The sequence below is a fragment of the Drosophila busckii genome, chromosome 3R, assembly GCF_011750605.1.
Source record: "Drosophila busckii strain San Diego stock center, stock number 13000-0081.31 chromosome 3R, ASM1175060v1, whole genome shotgun sequence".
In the NCBI taxonomy this organism is placed as follows: Eukaryota; Metazoa; Arthropoda; class Insecta; order Diptera; family Drosophilidae; genus Drosophila; species Drosophila busckii.
In genome coordinates this window covers 18174581-18198507 of record NC_046607.1, presented here as the reverse complement: position 1 = coordinate 18198507, position 23927 = coordinate 18174581, and the positions used below count along the sequence as shown (strand labels likewise).

At 38.0% G+C, this 23927-nt stretch overlaps 14 protein-coding genes across 17 annotated transcripts in view; 8 read left to right on the top strand and 6 right to left on the bottom strand.

Moving 5' to 3' along the window:
- Nucleotides 1–101: 101 nt before the first annotated feature.
- On the bottom strand, nt 102–1594 carry LOC108604315 (zinc finger protein interacting with ribonucleoprotein K). The gene has a single exon (XM_017993737.1). The coding sequence runs from the start codon at nt 1422–1424 to the stop codon at nt 120–122; it is 1305 nt and encodes a 434-aa protein (XP_017849226.1). The 5' UTR covers nt 1425–1594; the 3' UTR covers nt 102–119.
- Nucleotides 1595–1659: 65 nt separating this feature from the next.
- LOC108604318 (sex-regulated protein janus-B) lies at nt 1660–2370 on the bottom strand. Its single transcript, XM_017993739.2, has 3 exons — nt 2035–2370; nt 1859–1983; nt 1660–1800 (listed from the first exon to the last, which is right to left on the bottom strand). Exons 1-3 carry the CDS (start codon nt 2255–2257, stop codon nt 1687–1689), a joined length of 462 nt encoding a protein of 153 aa, XP_017849228.1. The 5' UTR covers nt 2258–2370; the 3' UTR covers nt 1660–1686.
- An 82-nt stretch (nt 2371–2452) lies between these two features.
- Nucleotides 2453–3214, bottom strand: LOC108604319 (sex-regulated protein janus-A). Its single transcript, XM_017993740.2, has 4 exons — nt 3135–3214; nt 2906–3082; nt 2722–2846; nt 2453–2653 (listed from the first exon to the last, which is right to left on the bottom strand). Exons 1-4 carry the CDS (start codon nt 3172–3174, stop codon nt 2561–2563), a joined length of 435 nt encoding a protein of 144 aa, XP_017849229.1. The 5' UTR covers nt 3175–3214; the 3' UTR covers nt 2453–2560.
- Nucleotides 3215–3274: 60 nt separating this feature from the next.
- LOC108604317 (serendipity locus protein beta) lies at nt 3275–4522 on the top strand. The gene is made up of 2 exons (XM_017993738.2): nt 3275–3437; nt 3497–4522. Exons 1-2 carry the CDS (start codon nt 3344–3346, stop codon nt 4498–4500), a joined length of 1098 nt encoding a protein of 365 aa, XP_017849227.1. The 5' UTR covers nt 3275–3343; the 3' UTR covers nt 4501–4522.
- Nucleotides 4523–4838: 316 nt separating this feature from the next.
- On the top strand, nt 4839–6464 carry LOC108601396 (serendipity locus protein alpha). Its single transcript, XM_017989296.2, has 2 exons — nt 4839–6343; nt 6408–6464. The coding sequence occupies exons 1-2, from the start codon at nt 4847–4849 to the stop codon at nt 6462–6464; spliced, it is 1554 nt and encodes a 517-aa protein (XP_017844785.1). The 5' UTR covers nt 4839–4846.
- A 192-nt stretch (nt 6465–6656) lies between these two features.
- On the top strand, nt 6657–8098 carry LOC108604391 (serendipity locus protein delta). Its single transcript, XM_017993849.1, has one exon. It carries the CDS (start codon nt 6767–6769, stop codon nt 8021–8023), a length of 1257 nt encoding a protein of 418 aa, XP_017849338.1. The 5' UTR covers nt 6657–6766; the 3' UTR covers nt 8024–8098.
- LOC108604392 (60S ribosomal protein L32) lies at nt 8082–8934 on the bottom strand. Its single transcript, XM_017993850.1, has 3 exons — nt 8849–8934; nt 8542–8641; nt 8082–8476 (listed from the first exon to the last, which is right to left on the bottom strand). The coding sequence occupies exons 2-3, from the start codon at nt 8632–8634 to the stop codon at nt 8165–8167; spliced, it is 405 nt and encodes a 134-aa protein (XP_017849339.1). The 5' UTR covers nt 8635–8641; nt 8849–8934; the 3' UTR covers nt 8082–8164.
- A 211-nt stretch (nt 8935–9145) lies between these two features.
- Nucleotides 9146–10643, top strand: LOC108604781 (solute carrier family 25 member 51). The gene is made up of 3 exons (XM_017994377.1): nt 9146–9980; nt 10036–10165; nt 10238–10643. Exons 1-3 carry the CDS (start codon nt 9427–9429, stop codon nt 10562–10564), a joined length of 1011 nt encoding a protein of 336 aa, XP_017849866.1. The 5' UTR covers nt 9146–9426; the 3' UTR covers nt 10565–10643.
- Nucleotides 10644–10722: 79 nt separating this feature from the next.
- On the bottom strand, nt 10723–14237 carry LOC108604782 (dual specificity protein phosphatase 18). Its single transcript, XM_017994379.1, has 2 exons — nt 13878–14237; nt 10723–11681 (listed from the first exon to the last, which is right to left on the bottom strand). The coding sequence occupies exons 1-2, from the start codon at nt 14027–14029 to the stop codon at nt 11084–11086; spliced, it is 750 nt and encodes a 249-aa protein (XP_017849868.1). The 5' UTR covers nt 14030–14237; the 3' UTR covers nt 10723–11083.
- A 296-nt stretch (nt 14238–14533) lies between these two features.
- LOC108601968 (PC4 and SFRS1-interacting protein) lies at nt 14534–16567 on the top strand. Of its 3 annotated transcripts, XM_017989957.1 has the most exons (3): nt 14536–15371; nt 15426–16239; nt 16300–16565. In XM_017989957.1, the coding sequence occupies exons 1-2, from the start codon at nt 14763–14765 to the stop codon at nt 16191–16193; spliced, it is 1377 nt and encodes a 458-aa protein (XP_017845446.1). In that variant the 5' UTR covers nt 14536–14762; the 3' UTR covers nt 16194–16239; nt 16300–16565. The 3 variants fall into 3 exon arrangements, with proteins under 3 accessions (XP_017845447.1, XP_017845446.1, XP_017845445.1); XM_017989958.1 differs by having other exon boundaries at nt 14534–15371; nt 15435–16567; XM_017989956.1 differs by having other exon boundaries at nt 15426–16566.
- A 313-nt stretch (nt 16568–16880) lies between these two features.
- Nucleotides 16881–18169, bottom strand: LOC108604788 (DNA repair protein Rad51 homolog). The gene is made up of 3 exons (XM_017994387.1): nt 18029–18169; nt 17411–17967; nt 16881–17356 (listed from the first exon to the last, which is right to left on the bottom strand). The coding sequence occupies exons 1-3, from the start codon at nt 18149–18151 to the stop codon at nt 16978–16980; spliced, it is 1059 nt and encodes a 352-aa protein (XP_017849876.1). The 5' UTR covers nt 18152–18169; the 3' UTR covers nt 16881–16977.
- Nucleotides 18170–18235: 66 nt separating this feature from the next.
- On the top strand, nt 18236–19131 carry LOC108604790 (CG34317). Its single transcript, XM_017994389.1, has 2 exons — nt 18236–18741; nt 18798–19131. Exons 1-2 carry the CDS (start codon nt 18710–18712, stop codon nt 19105–19107), a joined length of 342 nt encoding a protein of 113 aa, XP_017849878.1. The 5' UTR covers nt 18236–18709; the 3' UTR covers nt 19108–19131.
- LOC108604789 (mitochondrial intermembrane space import and assembly protein 40-B) lies at nt 19101–19688 on the top strand. The gene has a single exon (XM_017994388.2). It carries the CDS (start codon nt 19110–19112, stop codon nt 19599–19601), a length of 492 nt encoding a protein of 163 aa, XP_017849877.1. The 5' UTR covers nt 19101–19109; the 3' UTR covers nt 19602–19688.
- Nucleotides 19689–19969: 281 nt separating this feature from the next.
- LOC108603149 (protein similar) overlaps nt 19970–23927 on the top strand; it is a 59061-nt gene continuing 55103 nt past the window's right edge. The window contains exon 1 of one of the 2 annotated variants that reach the window (XM_017991699.1): nt 19970–20846. In XM_017991699.1, coding sequence (XP_017847188.1) covers nt 20668–20846 — 179 coding nt within the window. In that variant the 5' untranslated portion in view covers nt 19970–20667. The remainder of the gene's footprint in view (nt 20847–23927) is intronic. The other variant, XM_017991697.2, reaches the window with a different exon arrangement.

Sequence of the window (23927 nt, the reverse complement as noted above, 5' to 3'; positions counted from 1 at the left end):
ATAAAAAGAAAGAAAAGTACATAAATGGAAATTCAGGTGACTTTTATTTTAAAAGATCGTTTTTTTTTTAGTTAACAGTTATATACAAAAGATATATTTATAGTATATTAGTAATTACTTTAGACTGGCGTACAATCATTCCGCTCACAGTGGCTCGCATAGTTTTGCTCGTTGATGAAGGTGTGCGTACATTTTGTGCAGTGAAAGCGCCGATGTCGAGTGCTGCCAGGATTCTCGTGCTCCCGCAGATGCGCCTTCATATTGTACATTTGGGAGAAACGCTTGTTGCATACAGGACAGGCAAAGGGCTTGGCGCCGGTGTGAGAACGTGAGTGCCGGTCCAGATGTGCCTTGGTGCGCGTCTTAAAGCCGCACACTTGACACTCCAGACGCTTGGACTCAGTGTCGTGTATCATTTTGTGCTTATAGAGCGCCACTTTATGCACAAATCGCTTGGAGCAGACATCACACTGGTAGGGCGTTTCGCCAGTATGCCAGGCCATGTGATGCTTGAGTCGAAATTTGCGACTGAAACGTTCGCCGCAATGCGGGCACTCAAACTGCTTAACCGGCTCATGGTTTTGCAGATGTCCTATAAAGCCCGAATAGGATTGTAGCGTTTTCCCGCATTGATCGCATACATAGCCGGGAAAGTGTTCACGTTTGGTATGAGCATTATAGGCACGACGACTGCTGAACTGCTCTGGACAGCTGGGGCATTGTATATTTACTGTGTAATCACCGGAGCTGTCCTGATCGTCAACCTCCGATATGAGATATTCTATGGTGCCATCAGTTTGATCCTCATATTCACTGAGCATATCCCTGTCCAGTTCAGGGTTTGTTTCCTTGTCCTCGCTCTCAATATCCGCTTCAGGCGCTTCTTCATTGATAATGATCTCATTCTCAATGTCTAGCTCCAAATTAACTGACTGAAACTCCAATTCATCGTCATCTGAACCCTTTTCCAAGTATTCTTGCATTTCTGGTTCCTCCTCCACCTCTTCCTCCTCTACAACTTCTAAGGCATGTACGGCTCCGGAAAGATCCACAATTGTTGGATTGCAGGCTTCTTCTAGGTCAGCAACATTTACAGCTTCCACCAACTCAACGGTCATATGGCCGTTTTCTTCTTTATCCTCATCCTCATCTTTTAGTTGCGCATCTTTTACTATGTATGACGCGCGTATAAGATCCAAAATCTCCTGGCGCTGTTTTCGCGCAATTTGTAAGGATTTGTGATAGCGTGAGAGCTTCTCATAGCATTTTTTGCATATTAAGGTGTTCTCGCCAAGCACATAGTTCGTGCCTTTGGTACACTGCAGCACCAGGTCGCTGAGCAATATGGGCGGCTTACCGAGTGTTTCCGTGTGTATATCTTTTGGATTTCGTACAGAAAACTGACAAATGCAGCAGCTATTCATCTTTTTTATTTATAAATTTATTTATTTATATTTCTCTAAGTTGTTTGGCTCATTTAGAAGTGTTGCAAGATTCAATCTAGTGCTGGAATTTGTAAAATTAGCAAGTATTATCCACAACAGTTTTGTTACAGTGTTGCAAACTGACGAGAAAATAGAAACGTCACGTCGATTTGCGTATCGGTATACTCAAATATGGCGCACGTTTAAAATTAATTATAGCATTAAAAGACGCTTATTAAACCTTAATCAAAACTTTATTAATTCAAGGAATTTGTTTGGGCTTTGGTCGCTCTCCTACGCGTATCTGGAAATCTTTGTATTTGGTCCATGACATAAGAATCTCTTGCGTTTTAGCATGATCAGCAATACCAAAAGTCTAATAGTATGTTTTAGAATAAGTCACTGAATATAACGACTAAAATCTAAAACAATACCTGACAACCACCATATATATAGATTTTACGTTTATCCATGTCTACGTCTAAGTAACCACCACCCAATGGATTAGTGCACAATTCCATGCTTCCCAATTCCCTGCGAGCAGCATTATAAACCGCTTCTAATAAAGTGGATAGATTAATAAATAATATTCCTTATTAACATTACTAACTGTGGCTAGAATTAAATTTTCCACGTATTATTGTCCTTGGAAATCTGGTCACGCCGTGAATATATACTTTTATCATTACATATGGAAACAAACCGTCGTCGTCAATTTGAACTCTACGCAGTTTTAATAAGGCTGCCGCTGCTCTTTTATTATAAGTACGTTGAACTTGCTTACTAAGCAAACTCGCGGGAATCCGACTTGTGAAAAGTTTGGTAAAGTTCATTTTCTTAATTTTCAGTCAATTTGGTTGGTCAAGAACAAATTTTAAATTTATAAAATATATTCCAAATTTATTTTAAGTCCAAAAATTGTCAAAACTTTAAATTTATAAGAACCAAATTTGGGAAGTGCGCACTGCACACTCTCCAAGATCTTAAAATCGACTGGATTTTATTTGGGACAGACATTTACTCCCAATATGGAATATCAACAAGACTACTTTGTTTACAAAACAGTTTAATCAGACACGATTTAGCTGAAAATTAGATTTACAAATATGACTGAATAGAGTTAGCAGCTCCTCGAACTAATAGCCTTCATCGGAGGTTTCAATTTCGTAATCCTTATACTCGGTTAGCAAAATACGTTTTGATTCCAAGTGATCAGCTTTACCAAAACCCTAACAGGAGGTAGTGTAAAAGCATTAGAATGATTTAAACAAATGATAAATATAGTACATTAGCTTACTGTTGAATGCCCATAAACTTTTATATATTTCTTGTCGGGGTTATGTTCAATCCGACCTCCACCCAGACACTCTGTATCCAGACCAGTTCTTTTACAAATTGCCTGCACGCGATCATATATATCAGCTAAAAATAGATACAGTTAGGCACATAAAACATATTTATATCTGTAAAATAGTTAATACCATGCCATTCGCAATTAGCATAGCCGCGAACAATTTTAATGCTGGGCTCATCGCCATTTGACTTTTCCTTGCCATAGACCTTGATCAAAATGTACTTATAGATGCCTTGAGGATCTATGTCCACCAAAGGTACGTCGGCCAAGTCTTTAGCGCTCATTTTTAATAATCTTGAACCAACTAAAGCTTTATTGTTTATAAAAAGAAATTAAAGTGAAATTAAAATACGAACCGCTCTGATGAGAAACAGCTGATTTGAGTAATCGGAACATCTTGAAACGAAACACTAGTGCTGTCAGCCATTATAGTGGATAACAGTCGATAATTTGTCGCGTTTTATTGTGGATAATATGTGCTAATTACGGCGTCTTGAAAAAATCTAGCAAAACGCATAAAAATAAAAATAAAACAAACGCTGCCTTTTTATCATTAACAACAACAATGAATAAATCTGTAGGTGGCGCGAATAACCCGCGACAATTTTGTTTTGTTTGCGGCAAAGCAAAATCTGTTGGCGTGTTTCAACTAATTGAAGGCAAGTCATTACCAATTTAAGGCAGCACAATAATAGCTTTACTTAAAACATATTTGTAGGTTGCATTGTACCAGGCACCTTTAAGCCGATCAAGGATATACTAAAACACTTCGAAAAGGTCATTAATCAGCGGTTGGACTTACAACCAAACTCGACTGCCTGCAGAGATTGCTTGGAGTATCTATTCAACTATGATCGTTTGGTTAGAAATCTTAGTCAAGTGCAACGTCAAATTGCAGACTCACTGATCAACTGCCGAAAAAAGAAACCAGTGTGTGTAACACCTAAGCTGGAACTTGTTAAGCCCAAAGTTGTTGTCGCTAGAACTCCAAGCGAAAAATCACCAAAATATACAACAAAGCCAGTGGTAACAATTGTAGATGCACCTGGGCCCGACGATGATGATATATCAGCATGCGAAGATCTGATACAAGAGGATTTAGGCTACAATATACAAGATGACAGCGATGACAGCATGGAGTCGGAAATTGTGGACAACATTGATGTGCCTTGTCATATATGTGGCGAGCTATTTACAAATCAGGACTGCTTAGACCGGCACGTAAAAATGGACAATTGCCAGAAGAATGAGCGCACCACCTGCAGCGTCTGTGGGATACGCGTAAAAGATGAGGAAGTATTGGATTTGCATATGAATCTGCACGAGGGTAAAACTGAACTGGAGTGTCGTTATTGCCCAAAGAAGTTCTCTCACAAACGCAACGTGCTGCGTCATATGGAGGTACATTGGGATAAAAAGAAATACCAATGTGAGAAATGTGGTGAGCGCTTCTCATTGTCCTGGCTTATGTACAATCATCTCATGCAACACGATGCAGAGGAGAATGCACTCATTTGTGAGGTTTGCCATCAACAGTTTAAAACAAAGCGCACCTATAAACATCATCTACGTCGGCATCAGACAGATCGACCCCGCTATCCTTGCGGCGAATGCGAGAAGTCCTTTGTGGATAAATATACGCTTAAAGTACACAGACGTGTGCATTTCCCCATCGAGGAAACAAAGACCGCTGCGGAAACTCTAGTTGAGGAGTTGAACTAAAAGTAGCAATAAAAGTTAAATGATGAACAGATTCTACCTGTCTGTAGGCATAGAGCTTAAGAGAATTAGCTGTAAAAATGTTCATAAGGGGTTCATAAATTGACAGCTGCTTCTGTTTACATCCCAGCAGTACTGATGCTTAGCGTTAAGTCATTCACGAAACGGTAGCTTGTACCTTACGAACTTCTACTGTTCCTTTTTATGTATTTTTTTTCAATGTTGTATACCACGCGACAATTTCTACCTAACTACCGTCTGGAAGTCGAGTCAGGCTTACCTGTTAGGGCCTTATATAGCTTCGACATCACCTAACTGCATTTAGTCGTATCTTGAGCGTTGTACCATAATGGAGAAATTATTTGAGCAATTGTGTATTTGTACAGAGTTAATTGAAGCAGGCGTGGCAAGTCATACATGCAACATAGCCTGGCTTAATAAATTCTGTGCTACTTTCCATAAGTTTGCGAGTGAATTTAAAATTTATTTGCCCTGCAAAACTGATTTAACGAGATATAATAAAATACAAATGGAGACGATTTACTTGTGCTTTACTCAAGTGCTTACTTGTATAACAAATTTGGAGCGTATTATGCATACCGAGCGTAACTTTGAACTGTTTGCCACTCGCAATCATTTCATTAACCGCATTAATTGGTGCTTGCGACTGCTACACGCCTCTTTAAGCCAACTTTCTGAGGACGCGCAGCTGGATCTTAATCTAGATGACTTGTCTTTTGTGGAATTGCTGGATGTAGTGCTGGATAAACTGGAAACTTTTAATGAAATTGTGCCTGAGCTGCAACATAGTGTAAGCATTAGAAGTCTGGATCTTGATGGACAATTCCATGATGCAATTAATCATATTATACGACACGCCTTGGCCTTTGCGAATGTTGCCTTGGAAGCGGATAAAAAGGCCTTAAATTCACTTTGTCAAAGGGTCCTAGACGAGTCAAGTCAGTTTGAACACAATTTTGAGCAACATAGTGCCGAAGAGCGTAAGCTGGAGTCATTGGCGCTCCAACGCTGCATCTACTGTCTGGAAACATATCTCAACGAGGCGCTTTTGCGCCTGGTCTTTGCCAGCCTGCTGGATGTGGAGGAAATGTCGGTGAAGAAACTAAAAACTGCTCTGGAGACTAAAGAAAATACAACGCTAGTGCCTCAACTCATAGCTGAGCTTGATTTAAATATGGATCGCATACAGCAAATCGGCGTGTTTGCCATAGCTTTTTCGCAAGAAGCTAAAACAAAAACCATTGTGCGCAGTTGCTTGGCTTCTTTGGAGGCTTTGGATTCAGTGCTGGTGCCAGCATTTCAACTACAAACCACCCCGTCTGCTGTTCAGCATGCTGACCTTTTGGAGCAGCATTTTAATGAGGAGCTGATGACATTTCGTAATATTATTCATGAGATAATTGATAGTCAGGCTTTGATTAGCAATTATTTAGACTTACTAGCGGATAGCATACAAAATGCGGAGCAACTGTACCCCAGTGGAGAGCTTTTGCAGATAGCTCGCATGGGAAATGTTATTTTACAGCATTTTCAGCTTGAAGAAAATTTTCAGATCTTATCTATAGATGGCATACGCTTGTATCAGGATTTCTTACTAATATTAGGGGAATGTCAAGCTGTACTTGAATTGGGTACTAGCGTGGATTTAAAAAGAATTGTTAAACGTTTTAAAATTTTATATTCTATCTTAGCTAAGCTACGTGAAGATTTGTGGAAGAACGCGAATCAGGTAAATGCTAGCCTAAATGATAAGTCTATAACAAATCCAAATCAATCTATATATTGCTCGAAAAGACAGATTTCTTTTGCTAAACAAAGGAGTCGTGTAGGTAGTAAGACTATACATAATTTGAGCAATAATAGTGACTTGATAAGCTTTCAATTAACAGAAATACTACAAATTAATCAATAACAGGAGCTTACTTCCCTTCCATAGGAATATTTAAGAAACATTGTATATTTAGTCTAAATATATTTACTAAAAATAAATAATAAAAAATTTATAATTTAAAAAATATTGATTACAAAATTGCATCGATTTGGGGTATCGATAGTCTGCAGAGTTATCGACGCTGCAACGCTTGCTTTGCAACGCTGCGTAATAATTGATACATTTTTTTCTTGTGAGTATCTGAAAAGGTTGATTGACAAAGTTAAGTAATCTAAAACTGTACATCCCTAAACAACTGACATCGCTAAAGTAAAACACTTCTTTTTGTAAACAATTTGAGGCCAAGTCTATATAATAATGAACTCATGCTTCTTCTGCGGAGCCGTCGATATAAATGGCAATGCAAAGTACGAGTTACTTTCGGCTAAAGTGCCGTCGTCACAGAAGGCAGTCTCGCTTGTGCTCACACATCTGGCAAGCTGCATGAAAATGGACATTAGTTTAAAGCCGGGTGTTCGACTGTGCCCGCGTTGTTTTCATGAATTGGCCGAATATGATGGCATTATGGTAAACCTAATGACAACTCAAAAGAGGCTGACTACACAGCTGAAGGCGGCCATGAATTCTGAGTTCGACGAAGAGCCCATGGAAAAAGCCATAGAAGATGGCGATGAAGATGCCGAGGCTGAAGCGCTTTTTGTTGAGCTGGTCAAGGAAGTCGACGAGGAGGAGGAGGAAGGATCAGCTACGGCTGATGGATCAAAATTAGACTACGAGGGTGAAACTAATTCTGAAGATGAGGATTATGTCGGTGACGACTCCCCATCGCAGATAAATCAGATTGAAATTGAAGCTGATGAAGAAGAAAGATATGCTACAAAGCGTTTGAAACAAGAATGTACCAATTGCGGTAAAATCTTCAATTCAAGATATCAATTGCAAAAGCACATTAGCGAGGAGCACAATAAGACCAAAGTACATGTCTGTCCCATATGCGGCATAACACGCCGCGATGAGGAATACTTGGAGTTGCATATGAACGTGCATGAAGGCAAAACTGAAAAGCAATGCCGCTTCTGTCCCAAGAGTTTTTCGCGTCCCGTGAATACGCTGCGGCATATGCGCATGCACTGGGACAAGAAGAAATATCAATGCGAGAAATGTGGACTACGCTTCTCGCAGGATAATCTGCTCTATAATCATCGCCTACGCCATGAAGCCGAGGAGAATCCTATTATATGCAGCATTTGCAATGTGTCCTTCAAGTCACGTAAGACTTTTAACCACCATACGCTTATACACAAGGAGAATCGCCCCAGGCACTACTGCACCGTTTGTCCCAAATCCTTTACCGAACGCTATACGCTCAAGATGCATATGAAGACACACGAGGGCGACGTGGTCTATGGTGTCAGGGAAGAAGTGCCTGCGGATGATCAGGTAGTTGAGGAGCTACAGGTGGATGTAGATGAATCGGAACAGGCTGTAACAGTTATCATGTCGGATAACGATGACAATTCAGCGGGCTTTTGTCTCATCTGCAGCACGAACTTCGAAAACAAAAAGGAACTGGAACATCATCTGCAGTTCGATCATGATGTGGTCATGAAATAGTTTGTACGAGCTTATATTATATATACATTACTTAACCCCTATTATAATAAAAGAATGATTTAAATTTTAACGTTTCTCAAAATCATTTGTATTCCGTTGACGTTATTTAAAAAATAGACACAGAAGCGCATAAACTTAAGCTTATTCGTTCTCCTGGGAACGGAGACGAGCATTGGGGTTTGTTAGGCGCACGGACAGCTGCTTAGCGCGCTCAACAATCTCCTTGCGCTTCTTGGAGGAGACGCCGTGGGCGATCTCACCGCAGTACATACGGTTCTGCATCATCAGGACCTCCAGCTCACGCACATTGTGCACGACGAACTTCTTGAAGCCAGTGGGCAGCATATGGGCGGTGCGCTTGTTGGAACCATAACCAATGTTTGGCATCAGGTACTGGCCCTTGAAGCGACGACGCACTCTGTTGTCAATACCCTTAGGCTTGCGCCATTTGTGCTGTAATTCCATAAAGAAAATTGTTTTAATAAAATTACGTTAATTTATGTTTGATTTAAACTTACCGACAACTTAGCATAACGATCCGACTGATGACGGATGAAGTGCTTAGTGCGCTTCTTGATGATCTTGGGTCTATATGCGGGCCTAATGGTCATTTTGTTGCTGCAATTCACAAATAACACACATTATTATTCAGCACAAAATGTCAACAAAGTTCTGTATGGCCTTTGCACATTGTTCATATTTTGTACACATGAAATTTGTACACAATTCACTGCAGGGCTCATTCATTGATAGTTTGTCAGCCGCCAAATTGTATAATTTTAGCTGATGTTTATAATATTTATAGATTTTACAGAAATTACGAACCGCTAATATGCTAAGAGCACGTCAAAAAGAGAGAAAAGAAGCGTGAAGTTGGCTGTGCTTAACATCGAATGAAACATCGATTGCATCGATTTTTGAAAACATTTAAGCCATCGATATTGCAGAGCTAGTCGGTAGAGTGGCCAACTGTCCAAAAAATTAAAATAGCGCCACCTATTGTCAATAACGAAGTTATGAGTCGTAACTAACAAACTTTCATCTATCGATTCGGCTTTTCATACAAAATACGTTTTTAATTTAGTTAATAACAGACATATGGCAAGTGCATTTAAAAACCCCAAGTCATCATTTAATGCGATATACCACATCAAACTGCAAACAAAACTATTGCATGCTGTGTTTTGTTGCCAATTGCACAGAAATGGAATGCACATCGCTAACGTATCGTTATTAGAACATATCGGAAATTTTATGTGAATGATAGTTGCATTATATAATTAAAATTAACTGTGAATGCAGAATCAAAACAAACTGCAAGCCAACAAACACTTTGGGGAGGTGAGCTGCCACCATAAACAATGGTAACAAGGTAGCACAGATGCGCACAGAACTGCAGTACCATGAAATCCGATGTGGCTGTGGTGTTATCAGAACCCGACAATAATATAAATCAGACGCCTCAGCTGGCGACAGCTGTTATAGGTGGAACAGGCGCAGTGCATGCTGTGGGTGCCAGTCATGCGAGCATATTTCTGGATCGCTTCTTTGGCGCCTTCCAATGGCAGGAATTTGCCTGCGGTTGCGGATCGGCGTTTGTCAACATCGCAGTTACATATCCAATCTATAAAATAATTTTTCGCCAAATGCTGCATGGAGTGCCGCTCTCGTCGGCGCTGCTGCAACTGCATCATGAGGGACTTGGATTTCTATACCGCGGCATGCTGCCGCCGCTGGCACAAAAAACCATCTCACTATCCATAATGTTTGGTGTGTTTGATGGCACGCGGCGTTACTTGGTGGAAGATTATCGCTTGAATGATTATGGCGCCAAGATTATAGCAGGTGTTGTGGCAGGCAGCGTGGAATCACTGCTATTGCCATTTGAGCGCGTGCAAACGCTGCTGGCGGACTCGAAATTTCATAAATATTTCTCTAATACGCAAAATGCATTCAGGTAAAGGACAATGCTAATCCTAGCTAAAGCTTAACCTAATCTCGTTTGCTTAAAGGTATGTTGTAACGAATTATGGCTTTCGGGAACTGTATAGAGGCATTGAACCAGTATTCTGGCGTAACGGTCTGTCGAATGCATTGTTCTTTATGCTGCGCGAAGAGGCCAGCGTACGTTTACCAAAGCGGGCAAGTATTATCAACAGATATACATATCTAAACATTTATCTAACTAATTGAATTTCCGTTTGTTATTCACAGAAATCGGTCTCTAGCAGAACTGCACAAGAATTTATTGCTGGAGCCGTAATCGGCGCTAGCATTAGCACATTATTTTATCCACTAAATGTGATCAAGGTCTCGCTTCAAAGCGATATGGGTCAGCTATCTGAGGGCAGCTGGCATGCCTGTAAGCGAATTTATCGTGAACGCGATAGTCGAATTGGTAATTTTTATCGTGGCTGTGCCTTTAATACGGGCCGTTCCTTCATAAGTTGGGGCATCATGAATACAGCTTATGAGAACCTCAAGAAGTTAATGCAGCAACATCAGACATCATCACCTGCACCGCTGTCCAATCGCAAATAGTCACAGTTATGTTATTAACTGCAGATTTACTATGTGCTATGCGTATTACGTCAACTTGATAGTTAAGTTAATGAAAACTTAAAGTTTATAAGCTAATTGTATAATAACGTTTACCTTCTGCCTGTAATTAGCAAATTTTTCCCTTATTTTTTAAGTTGTTTTTGCTTTTTGTGCATATAGACTGCGACATTAATTTAAATAAGTTTAAATTGAAACGTGAATTGTAGAGTCAGAGTCTTAAGAGTTGGTCTGAGTACAATACTGTGCAGCATTTAATGGAAACAAAAAACAATAAGTTAATAAATTGATGTATATATAACATATACACATGTAGATATGATTTAATTACAATGTTTTTATTCTTAAATGTGTAAATACTATACATGCATAGAGTTTGTGATTCAACGAATTAATGTGTTTTTGAAATATAATTGTATTGTAAAATGTTCAGCATTTGTTTAACTAATCGAGTAATAATACTAGTTACAAACTACATTAATTATTAAGTAAATATGTTAACTAACGCTTCTTAAGCGCACTGCGATATCTTTGGTAAAAGTCCTCCATGGCTCTATATTGTGGCTCCAAGAGATCCGGAATTTCTTTATCCAGCGAAGCAAAGTAAATCATTTCAACTGAGCAACTGCCATGCAATTCAGTCTCATACTCGCGCAGCTGCTGAAAGAATCCTGAATTAGGACGCACCTGCGGTCTTATGGCCTGCACATGCATATAAGCTTCCCGTAGACTCATGCCACTGTGCTTCATCAGATACGCCAGGCAAAGCGTGGCCGAGCGACTTACACCAGCCACACAGTGCACCAGGGAACTGCCGCCGCTCAGACGCACCTGCTCTATTAAATCCGCAACTTCGTCAAAGTGCGTGGAGAGATTAACTCCAGCACGATCTTGTGCATTGATGCGCAGGTACAAGGGACTGTCAATGTTGGGAAGCGGCGTATCAGGCAACTCCGGAGCAACATTTACCACGCAGCGTACATTCAGCTTATCCAGAATCAAAGGATTAACCGCCAAGGCGCCACATAAGTAAAGAGAAGGACTGAGGCGTGAAATGCCTGGATAAGGTGTGTGGCTAAGCTGGTCAGTAGTTTTTTGACTGCAAGTAAAAGAAAATATAGGGTAAGTTTTATTTTTAAACTTTCATATTTTTAGTTACATATTTTCTATTTAATAATATACTGTATCTTAAAATATTAAACATTTCCGCCAAGTATTTAGCGTCAATTAGTCATCATAATACTTTTTTTGAAATGTTTCCAAGTCACATAGAATATACAAATTTATTAAAGCCGCGGTAAATCAGCCCGTCAAAATATAATGTTTATATTTTTCAAAAATAAGCACAAAGAAATATTTGTAAAAATAATTATTTGTGCGTTGTGTTTTAAAATTAAATTTCACATGCTTGCGAACTTTCTTGTGAATGGGAATAGATAGTGTAGCTCTATTATGTTTATTTGTTTTTTCTTTTTTCTAAGACTTAGCGTTGTGTTTATCTACGTCATTGTTTTTGTAGCTGGCACCTCCAACGTATGGAATAATAAACATATAGATAACATATGTACCTACATAGCTAAATAATTTGTTTATCAAGAGCTCTTTTGAGTGAAATCTTTATAATGCGCATATACAAAAATAGCCAAAGGTAAATTTATGATACAAATTTGTTTAAATAAAGCACAAAGACGCAGTTGTTTTTGAGTTGTTTTTCAAAATTTCTGCAAGTCCTTGAACTTTGAGGAATGCTACAAGATTTCAAAATTGTTTGTACATAAAGTATCGGCTATAGCAATGTGGCACTTACATGCATTAGCTTGATGTATCTGTAGCCTAAGTGCTGACATTATGGTTGACAGTTCCAATCAGTCATAGTTATGCGCATCTTTCACACCCAAGCGCACTTTTTGGTGCCGTGGAATGTTAATGTAAATCAAACATCAAACAATTTTATTTATAAACACTATGGATTGTTGCTGCCGCTGCTGCTCGGCATTTTCGTCGTCATTAAATAATAATTACAAATTCCGCTGGCCGATTGCCAAAATTAATCATCGGAACACTTTCACTTGACCAAGTCGAAAACGCTAATGTTAAGTATTTACACGATGGTTTTTTGAATAAAAATTGTTTTGTATTTATAACATTTATATTTTATGAGTTGGCGAGCGACACAACAATAATAATTTGTGAATTTTCAAAAATACAAAAATATATACAATCATGCATATAGAAAATTTTTGAAAATTCTCCCAAAGTTGTTGACACTCTATTCAATTTTGCAAGGCAAAATCATGTGATCATTAAGGGAACTGGGTTAATCTTATAAATAACAGAATGTAGCCTTGTAGCCATTGTTTTTTGCACTACAATTAATTGTTGTATAAATTTTGCATTTGTCTAGAGCATTTCTTGAAAATTAATTAAACAACATACATATATTTTCTTTTAATTGATACTTAAAAAATTACTCAGGTAAATGATAACTTTTACATTTAACTGCGTATTTGTAAACGCCTTAAGAACATGCTTAAGTTATATTTAATTTAAACAATTAATTTACGAATTTATGTACAAGCAGGTGAGTTTTTTTCACATAGGCATTTCAAGGCTAGAATGTTTGCCGATTGCCAATTTTTAATTTAATTTTTTTTTTAGTTTTTCTTTTCGAGTGTCAGCCGTCAGATATGTCTTCCTCATAATGAATAATGTTTAATTTTATTTTAGCTATATTTATGTCCTTGGATACAATTGTCAGAGTCACGGTGAACGATAATGAACAAATGAAAAATTACACAAAATATTTGTAGCGCTTGGGTAAACAATTGAAAATTCTCTTTGCAAATCCACTACAAAAATTTGTTTGTAATGCAAATTGGAACAAAAATTGGGAATTTTATTAAGGTTTTTGGCACAAAAGCCTCAAAACAAAAGTACTTAATGCATTCTAGTGCATTTTCCCACTTGCTCTGAATACGCACATGTGTTTGCTGAAATAATAAAAATATTGGCAAGCATTTAAAATTCGGTCAACGCCAAACAAAGTTGCTTTCCATTTAAAGTAAATAATATATTAATCTAGATTTAATCAAAAATTTATTGGCACAACCTAATTATCCGGTCTATTGGATAGTTACCATATATAGTACAAACAACAAACTTTCAGCAAACCCAGTAAGCTTTGCCAATGGGTTACGACCTTGACTTGTTACAGTTAAAAAGAAATGGTTAGGTCATCGATGTAAAACACACCTTTGTTCCCATACCTTATGCACTTATGTAACTGTTGACTCACCTTTTGCATTCAAGTTCTGTTTGTTCCACACCTGTATCGGAGGATACTGCTCTGTTTATATTGTTAATATCGTCCACAATGCTGCAAAGTTTACGATGTGTCTCTGTTGCCAAGCTATCTGACAAATTTGGAATGGCAATTAACTCCTGCATGTTTATGTTTATATATAAAGCTGATTTCGCGCCAGCCGATATAAAAATTCCACAAATTCCAGAACGCTTGTAGGTATATAAGAAAACTATTTCGCTACGCTACAATATTTTGTTTTACTCGCGCTGCGTAAACAAAATTCTATAAGTGTAGGAAGCAAGCGTATATTTTCGAATGCTCTTTTTTGCTCGACGTACAAAAGTCGACTGACTCATATAGGCGCTAAGCACAGACGCTATATCGTGAGTGCGTAGGATATACGTATTAAGTGGGTGAGGAAGAAGTCAACAAATTCTCACCTGTGCGAGTATAAATATATCATGCAAATGAGCATAAACAAATGTACATATACATATGCTATTGTTGTCTACTGGCAACACATAGCTATGCTGACAGATATCTGACTATTATTACAATAAATATTAGTTTCAATCAAAAAAAACTTCCAAGTTTATAACGGAAAACATGTAAGAGCATTGCCACACTGCCATTTCAAAATTTAAATGAGGAGCCGATAATGATTTGTGTTCAACTATCGATAGCTCCTTATGTAAATGCTCGATAAATATTGCTTGCGTGTTATATTGAAACTTTTGACACAAAAGAGGGTCACACTTTGTACAGCAACAACAACGAGAAAGAAAGCAACAACAAAAGTGTGCCTGAGAGAAATAGCAGCAGACGCTAACTACATATTTCACGCAATTAAACCAATTTTAACACGCTGTAATTGCGATGGGTAAGGAAAAGGCTGGAAAATCATTCAACATCGGTGACTTGGTGTTTGCCAAGGTGAAGGGCTATCCTGCATGGCCGGCGAAAATCACGAAATGCATCAACAAAAAGTACAATGTTTACTTTTATGGCACCGGAGAAACCGCCAATATTAAATTGGAGGATCTGTTCACATATGTGGAGAACAAGGACAAGTTTGCAACCGATAAGAATATGAAACGGGCAAAGTTTAGCGATGCCATAGATCAAATTGAGAGCGCAGTACGTGGAGATGATTCGGCGCCAATTGACTTACCAAGCGCGGATGCGCCAGCCAATGAAAGTACCGTTGAAGCGACATCAGAAACTGCAGCAGCTGCAACTGGCGGCGTCGAGGCAACAGAGCCAAGTCAACAAAAGTCACGCGCTGCGACTGGACGCAAAACAAAAGCAAACGCAAAACATGTGGATGGAGCGACAGAAGCGAGTAAAACGGACGCACCGCCGCAAAAGAAACGTGTGCCGCCTGAAGGCATAAACGCGTCGGCTAACAACCACAAAAAATCTGTAAAGAAAAGTAAGCCTACTGCGGCTATAACGCCCATACAGAAACGTTCGCGTCAGGTAAACGTAAGTTTCAAATATCACTAGATTAATTTGATGTTTAATCAATATGTTTAATAGGTTATACAGAACAATATACTGATGGTATATATGCCTACAGCCAAGTGTTTGGGCATTGACCTTAACTACAACAAGCCAGCAAGCTTTGAGAGTCCCGCTGCTGAGGAAGCCTGGGTAGAGAGGGCACGAAAAGATGCAATTGAATTGAAACTAAAACTGGAGTCTGGACAAGTTGATGCAGAGTCGATGCCAGAACGCATTGTCATTGAGCCCGTGCGTGACGAAATACCCAAGCAGGAGGCAGTGCGCTTTATTGAGGAGCTTATTGAGCAGGAGGATGCGCTATTTATGGAGCGTGATTTTATACAATTATCACAGCAGCTGCGTGAATGCTTAGGCTTGCGTCGCGCCAATGTAGGAAGATGTCTAGAAATACTGGAGCAGCTCAAGGAAATAGAATTAAATAGGCTAATGCTGCTGCGTAATCCCGAGTGTGTGGATATTATGCGTCGATTGCGACGCTATGTAGGCAATTTGGATTTATGGAAAATGGATATATCTGATGAGGTAGAATTCAAAGAAAAAGCGCAAGTTATACGTAAAGTTTCGTCGGCCATATACGATGGCTTCAAAACTATCTTCAATAATCCCGAATCAGAACATGAGGAAAACTTTTGGGTAGAGTTTTGTGAAAAGGTTAAAATTTACAAAAACTATACAAAAAATATTAATGATAATTTACGCGTTTCGATGAGCGAGAAAAGTTACGAGTGCTTGGTCAAGGCCAAGGAACAGATTACCGCGTCTGCTGTGGCGGCGAATAAGTAACATTTACAGAAACAAAAGGCGCGAAAACGGTTCCATACACCTTAAGGTGCGTGTTTCCATTTGCATTGACAAAATTATGTTTTATATTTTTTTAAACTACTTGCAGTTATTATTAAGTTTAAAACTCGCGGAGTTTTTACTGTTAATCCTTCAGAGAAAGAGAAAGAAGAGAGAGAGAGAGAAAGCGCAGAGCAAGAAGTTTTAATTGTCAAGCTATCACCGTCTGCTGCACTTTTGCTATTAGATATAATGAAAAAACACCACACACACGTAAAACCAATTCATTTAAATAATTATATAACTTAAATAAGCTTAAAAACAACACAACTATGAAAGTAAGTGTGTAATTCTAATCGATAAATGAAATAAACTCTTGACGTTATTTTTTTCTTTTGGTTTGCAGATATACATTCTAAAAAAAAGTAGATTTATAAACTCAAGTAATATATTATAAACAATAAATGAAAATATGCTATATATATATATATATATATATGTATATTTAAAATTAATCAATAATGCCTTTATATGCATGTATTCTTCAACTAAAATGTTAATTGTCGTATAATAATCCTCAAACGGAAAGCTACAATTTTGAAATGTGGGTCTTAAACCATACAAAATAAACTGAAACATATTTCATATATTTACTTGCTATATTTAATCATCTTGGTAGAGTGTTAATATTAAAACTTTATTTTATTTGCAGTCGTTCAACGTTTGTTAAAATAACAATTGAGCAAATCAAGATGCATCCTTATAACTATATGTACATATATATATATCACTTTTCCTTGACATCGCCAATGCCTTCGGGCAGTATAGCAAACATGGCTTCTGATTCAGGTAAGCACGGCGAATCATAAATTTTGCAAATGCGCGCATCCCCCTTGCCCTTGCGCAGATACAGTCGTGTGGTTGAGGCATGAGCCATTATATTGCCACCAATTGGCTTTTTCGTATCGGCTGCAAACATGGCTGCACCATCGACTTGAGCAGTTACCTGGTTGGTTAGGACCACTGCTACGCCAAATTCATCCGCTAGACGCTGCAGCATGCGCAGAAATAACCCCAAATGATTTTGACGAGCTGCAAGCTCACCTCGTCCTATGTACTCGGAACGATAGAGCGCCATAGCGCTGTCCACAATAACTACGGCATAACTAAAAAATATAAAATAAATAAAATATAACCAGTTTGTTATTAAGCAAACTTACCGCGACTCAAACATCATGCCGGCTGCCATTTGTATCAGCTTCATCTGTTGATCCGTATTATGAGCTCTGGCACATGCCACATTGTCAAGCACCTCAGCTTCTTGCATATTGTAACGCTGCGCTATGGCAGACAAGCGCTCCGGTCGAAAAGTGCCTTCAGTGTCTATATACAAAGCTTTGCCTTCGCCACCATTTTGACTTATTGGCAGTTGACAGGTCACGGCTAATGTATGACAAATTTGCGTTTTGCCACAACGAAATTCACCAAAGATTTCGGTTAAGGAGCCCGTTTCAATGCCGCCACCGAGTAGTTTGTCCAGAGCTTTGGAGCCTGTTGATATCATAACAACTTCCGAGCGCATTTGATGAAAGGTGCGTGCGCTGGTAAAGCTTAATGGTACCAGTTTTGTCGCCTCTTGCATTAGTTGATCCACCTTGGATTCACCCAATCCTTTAATATTCAGTAGTTGTCTTCGCGTGGCAAATGAGACCGACTCGACAGTATGCAAGCTTGCATTTTGCAGAAGCTTTATGTCATTAGGAGTAATGCTGTTGGACTGACATAAATTTATGAATTACTATATCTATTTAAAATAAATGCACACATAGTGATCATACTTGCAGCATAGCCACATCGAGTGGTCCACCTTCTTCCTCATCTTCAGCTTCAACAGTTGTTGCTGTTGCTATGTTTGTCTCTCTTTGTTGTTGCTTTTGCGCTGAGCGTTGTTTTTGCTCCATTTTCTCTACAAAACAGGCACTGCTTTGTTGCTATAGTTGTTATTGTTACTATGACTAAACTATTGTCCAAAAATTTTTAGTTTTGTATTTTAACAAAAAATCAACTACGCGCGCAGTGTTGTTGTGAAACTTGTGTATTTGCCATTCACATGTCAAGCTAACGATCACAGCTGTTACCAAGAAGAAGAAAAAGCCGCGGCGGCAGCAGCAACAGTGTTGCGAAATGTGGAAAAGAATAAAACGACTATCGATATATAGCGAATACACAGTTTGAGAGTATTAAGAGTGAGAAAGAATTAGGTTTGAGAGTCACAACACTGAGGAACAACGCGTGATTGTCAACAGTGCAGTGAAACGGTAGCAACTGTATTTGCCATTCACATGTCAACCTAAACGCTCACAGCTGTTACATTGAAAAAGAAACATTGCTTGGCAAAGTAGAATTACATAAATCGTAGCAAAAACCGGCATTTACACCGTGAATAAAAAGCATTTAAATAAATAAAACTCCGAGTTTAGCAGAAAGCTCTCGTTTAATGCAACATTGTTAGGCAAAGTATGAACGCTTATTGCTACTTTGATGTGCAACTGTAAGTGGAAAACAGACATGCACGTGCTTGTTCTATTTACATTATTTTTCCTTTAGGAAAATTCGTCATTGTGATACAATTGAGCTGACCCCAACTTATTTTCGTGGCTGCGTTTTAAACTCTTTGGAGGGTTTCTTTGGCGAAATCGGTGGCAAAACCACTTTGGAGATCGTCCGATTTAGCGTGGAGCAGCGACGCGTTGTCTTTCGTGTACCCGAGGAGTTTGCCCAACGCACACGTACTGCCATATCTCTTATTGGTCACTACCAGGAGGTGCCGTGCCATTTCCAAGTGCTGCAAACATCTAAAACTCCGTTAGATTTTGACAAAGAGCTAGACGACACACCCGAATCTGCTCAGCTTTAAGCATGGCATTTTCATTTAGCAAAAGTTTTGGCAAGGATAAGGTCATGTTTGTCACCAAAGAGGATCATGCTACGCCCAGCACAATTGAGCTGCCGCCCCCAGAACCACCACAGGGTCTTATAACACGTGACGGAAATATAAACTGGAGCTGTCCCTGCTTGGGTGGCATGGCCACGGGACCATGCGGTGTTGATTTCCGTGAGGCATTCTCATGCTTCCACTACAGCGAGGCAGATCCCAAGGGCTCTGATTGCTATGAAGCATTCCGTACAATGCAGGATTGCTTCCAGCAGTATCCCACAGTTTATAATAAATCGAGTGGAGACGATGATGACGATGCTTTGGGTGATGTTATGAATGCGGACAGCGGCGCGAGTGGTGTCAAGGATGTCGATGAGCTGACAGGCGCTGCTGGCGCCGCGGCGGCAGCTGCTGCTCCCACAAATGCAAGCTTATCCTCCGAAACTAATGCAGTGGTATCAAAAGCAGAATAAAGCCTCATTTATTACTTAACAGATTACAACACCTAAGAATGTATGACAAAATGTAAACAATTTTAATTAATAACCCCATTGTTATGTCAATCAGCTGTTCATGTTTTGTTTCAATGCCATTTTGTTTCTGAGCTGATTTGGCGATATAACATAGGCTGCTAAATAGTTTACAGTCAGAAAACGTATCAATCAATATTCAATAGCTATTTGAATTTTAATACGACATTTAATATTCAAACACGAATTGTTTTTAAATTGCTTATATTTTCTGTCCGCTGTTAATAGTAATCGAAATCGCTGTCGTAAGCATACCTGCTCTTGCATATGCTATCGACAAGCCACCATAACAAAATATAAGAAAAATCGTGAAAAATCGTGACGAAAATATGTTGTTAAACGCATTGTAAAATGCTTAAAGTGTTAATAAATCTCACATGTGCAACTCTAAAACGTGAATTCAATATTAAATCTGTGCAGAATTTTAAAGTGCAATAGCTTGACCCAAAGTGCAATCTATACACTTACTGGCGTAATAATAATACATAAATAAAAACAACCAACAACAAATAACCTTGTGTGTGTGTTCGAATTCGTAACAAAATAGAAAGTCCAATTACCAACAACAGCCGCCAGTGTAGTGAGTGTTGTGAGAATTGCTTTCGTATAGAAATATACACAAAGTCTAATAACGTGCATTGATAACAATAAATATAGTTTCATTAAAAAATATTTTGTGTTGCACACGCACACAACGAGAGAAACACAACTACAACTACTATAATCTTATACGCAGTTACGTAGTAGTGTGTGCATACGGAAGACGTGGGCAAAAGGGAGCAAGCGAGATAGAAAAAAAATACACAAAAATTTAAATTGAATATTTTGTGCAGTGTTTCGAAATAAGCCCATACACAAATAGTATCGAAGAGTCTCAGTAACAACAACGTAAATAACAGGAATTACAAGAATATTATTAAAAATTAAAACGGTTAAACGGAAGAGTTGACAGCGAGCGAATACCAACGACAAATTTGAATGCTGCTGCGGTTTTATCATTTCAAAGAAAATGGTTTCGTTAATTGATACTATCGACGCGGCAGCGGAGGCACAAAAGCAACGTATCGCCGCTGCCGCTAACGCTGACGTCGCTGCCAATGCTGCAGGCAAATCAACGGCCGTTGCGGCTAACGCTGCTGCAGCAGGTGCAGGCTTAACCGCCAGCGGCAAGCCAAAGGAGAAACGAAGGTGAGCATCTAAATGATAGTTGACGCTAAATAGTAAAATTTATAAAGTATCTATTGAGACGCAACATGTGATCTTTTCTGCTTATTACATAAGCGCTTTGCTTTCTTTTTATTTATGTGTTGTTGACGCTGGCGCTGCTGCATGCGCTTTATATAGGCAGCAAGGGTTGAGCGTCAACCCTAAAAAACAACAGTCAGCTTCATTGATAAACTGTAATCACAAATTTGTTTTTGTTCTATATGTATGGCATATAAAATTGAATAAATGCATTACTTTTTAAACTTTATTAGCATAAGGTGCATGCTCGGTTCTTTGTTATACAATTTACTTACATAATAATTTTACTTGAATGCCTTTGAACTTCAGCTGACGTATGCTTCAGCTTAGAATAATAATAGAGAAAATTAAATTGCTAATTTTCTTCTCTCTAACGTCATACAACATTTTTGACGCGTGTTGATGATATACTATATATATTTTTTAATTGTATTAAAAAAGGCAAAGAGCAATAGCTAAAACACACACAAGCACACACACACACACACACACTCATTGAAACTTAACAAATCTAAAGGCAATCATTAATCACGCTTCGTTTTTTATTTTTGCTTTTGCATTTGCGATAATTATACAGTTCCATGCCAGGCCAGACAGTAAAAGAGAACGCTTTGACCCACACCTTACCTTGAAATTGGCAAATAAAAGCAGCAAAGACTAAAAACTTATTTCAAGTAGTCATGAACTTATCAAATACCTAACACTTAGTACAACAACAAGTGCATGCAACAGGAAGTGGCAACGCTGATTTGTCCTTGGCATGGCACAAGCCCCTTTTTATGTTTAGCTGCAGTTCTTTATTGCCTACGCACTTAATGCGTTTAGTTTATTTTTAAAAACAATTTTTTGTAAATACCAAACCAGTTTTGTTGTCTCAGTTGTAAAACCAGTTTTTTGTTTTGTTTTGCTTTTCTGCTTTTATGTTTTTGTTCATTATCAACGCCCTTTAATTAAAAATATTGTTTAAATTTAAGCATATAAAATGTTTTAATTTATGTAATTTGTTCTTGTTTAAAAAAATGCAACAGTTGCATGGCAACAGCGTGGGGGCCTACGTGACTTTTAAACAAAATTTAAATCGTTACAATAAACGGTTTTCAAAAAAAAGAAAAACCAAACTCGATCGAGCAGCAAGTTTTTCTACATTGAACTGGTTGTGCTTGGATTTATTTTCGAATTGAGAATTGCATATTAAAACGACAGCTATGGCTAGTTTTGAATAATTTTACATGACAGTTTAATAATCCTAAAGTTGAAGTTATCAATGTTGCTGAATGTTTATACAAATTTTTGCAGCTTGTATTAATTGCGACCTCGTTGGCTGCACTTGCCGCTTGTCGCTTTGTTGATTTATTAGCTAGACATCCTCACCTCGATTTAAACAGAAATATTTGTTTACTGCTTTATATGACAAATGTAATTATTTACAAGTACGCTTATCAGTGCTAAGAATTTTTGCATACAAACATTAAAAAAAATAAACGAAACGCTAAGCAAATCAAATAATGCAAATGGTTCTATAAAGTATTGAGAGTTATTTATTTATTTTATTTTTTGAAATATTTTCTTACATTTTAAATTTCAATTGCTACTTAAAAAACATTAGCATGCTTAACATACGCTAATCGTTTGTATTTATTAGCTACCGGGTATTGAATTGTTAGTAACAATAACAACAAAAAAACAAAATATTTTTAAATATGTACAAAAGCAAGGCAAACGCATAAATTAACACAAGCTTATAATAACGCACACACACACATGCACACACATGTACATACAATGTTAAACATTTAAATTATATGCTGCTGTTGTTTTTGTTATTGTTTTTTTTTTGGCTGTGTTTTTGTTGTTGCCCGCAGCTCCGCTGCCTCTGTCTGGCCACGACGACCTACTTTTTGCGCAATCGAACTAAAAAGTGACGACACCCCACGGGGGCTGCGGGGTGTAGATTTTGTTTGTGTGTGTTTCTTGCTGTAGGTTTTCTTTATTTTCATATAAAATACGCAGTCGTTGTCCCATACAGCAAGCGGATCTCCCTTCCCTTTCTCTCTCTCTCTTTAGCAGCAACTCTCTGTGATCGTCACCTTGCTTAAGTGTGTGTATTCGCTCGATCTCTGGTGTATCTTTTATTACAACGCATGGGATGCTCCCTTTTATTTATAGCTATATGCAATATTTTTATTTAGCTTTGGAATTTTTGACATTTTATATTGAAGCGCTGGCGAAAGTTTTTGTGGCCTTTGCATGCAACAGTTGCAATTGCCTTAAATTTATTGAGCATAATTCTTATGCGTTGCATTAAATTGCAATTGGTGTATGCCTTTTATTTTTATTTATGGAATTTTAAACAAGTGTATATTGTAGTCGATAAGTTTCAAACAAAACCAAGTAAACTGGCACAGCTGATACTTGTCAAAGGCAGCGATTGTTTTTATAAACGTGTGTATGTTATAAAATTAAAAAAATAAGCATTGACCAACTTAAATTTTTGCACTTTGTTTTATAAACCTTACGTACATTCAGTAACAAAATATCTCTCAAATAACTTTATCAAAGCTTAAGCTCTAAAGCTTGCTCTAAGCCATTTTAATTGTCTGCGCATAAATTATTGGATAATATATTTTATAATTATGCCTTTAGTTTATCTCTTTTGCTGCTTGGTATATTATTGTCTGTCTTATCTTTGGTTAGCTTATCGCACTTTTTTCACTTTCAGCGCAGTTTAAATATTTAGTCTACTATAATTATTTAATGTGCTTGCAGCATAAGCAACACGCTTAAGATTTGAATGTTGTGTATTTGTATTTAATTTACAATTGTTTATAAACAAATTAAAACTACTGCATAAGCTGACTCATTCGCGTGATGTCCTTCAGCGTTAACTGCTGGTAAACAAAAACATTACACTCTAGAAAGAGATAGCAATAATACACTAATTAGCAGCGCAGCAAAGTATGCAAAACAAATTAGCAGTACAAGCAGCAGGCCTAATTAGATTACTTTTAATATTATTATTATAAA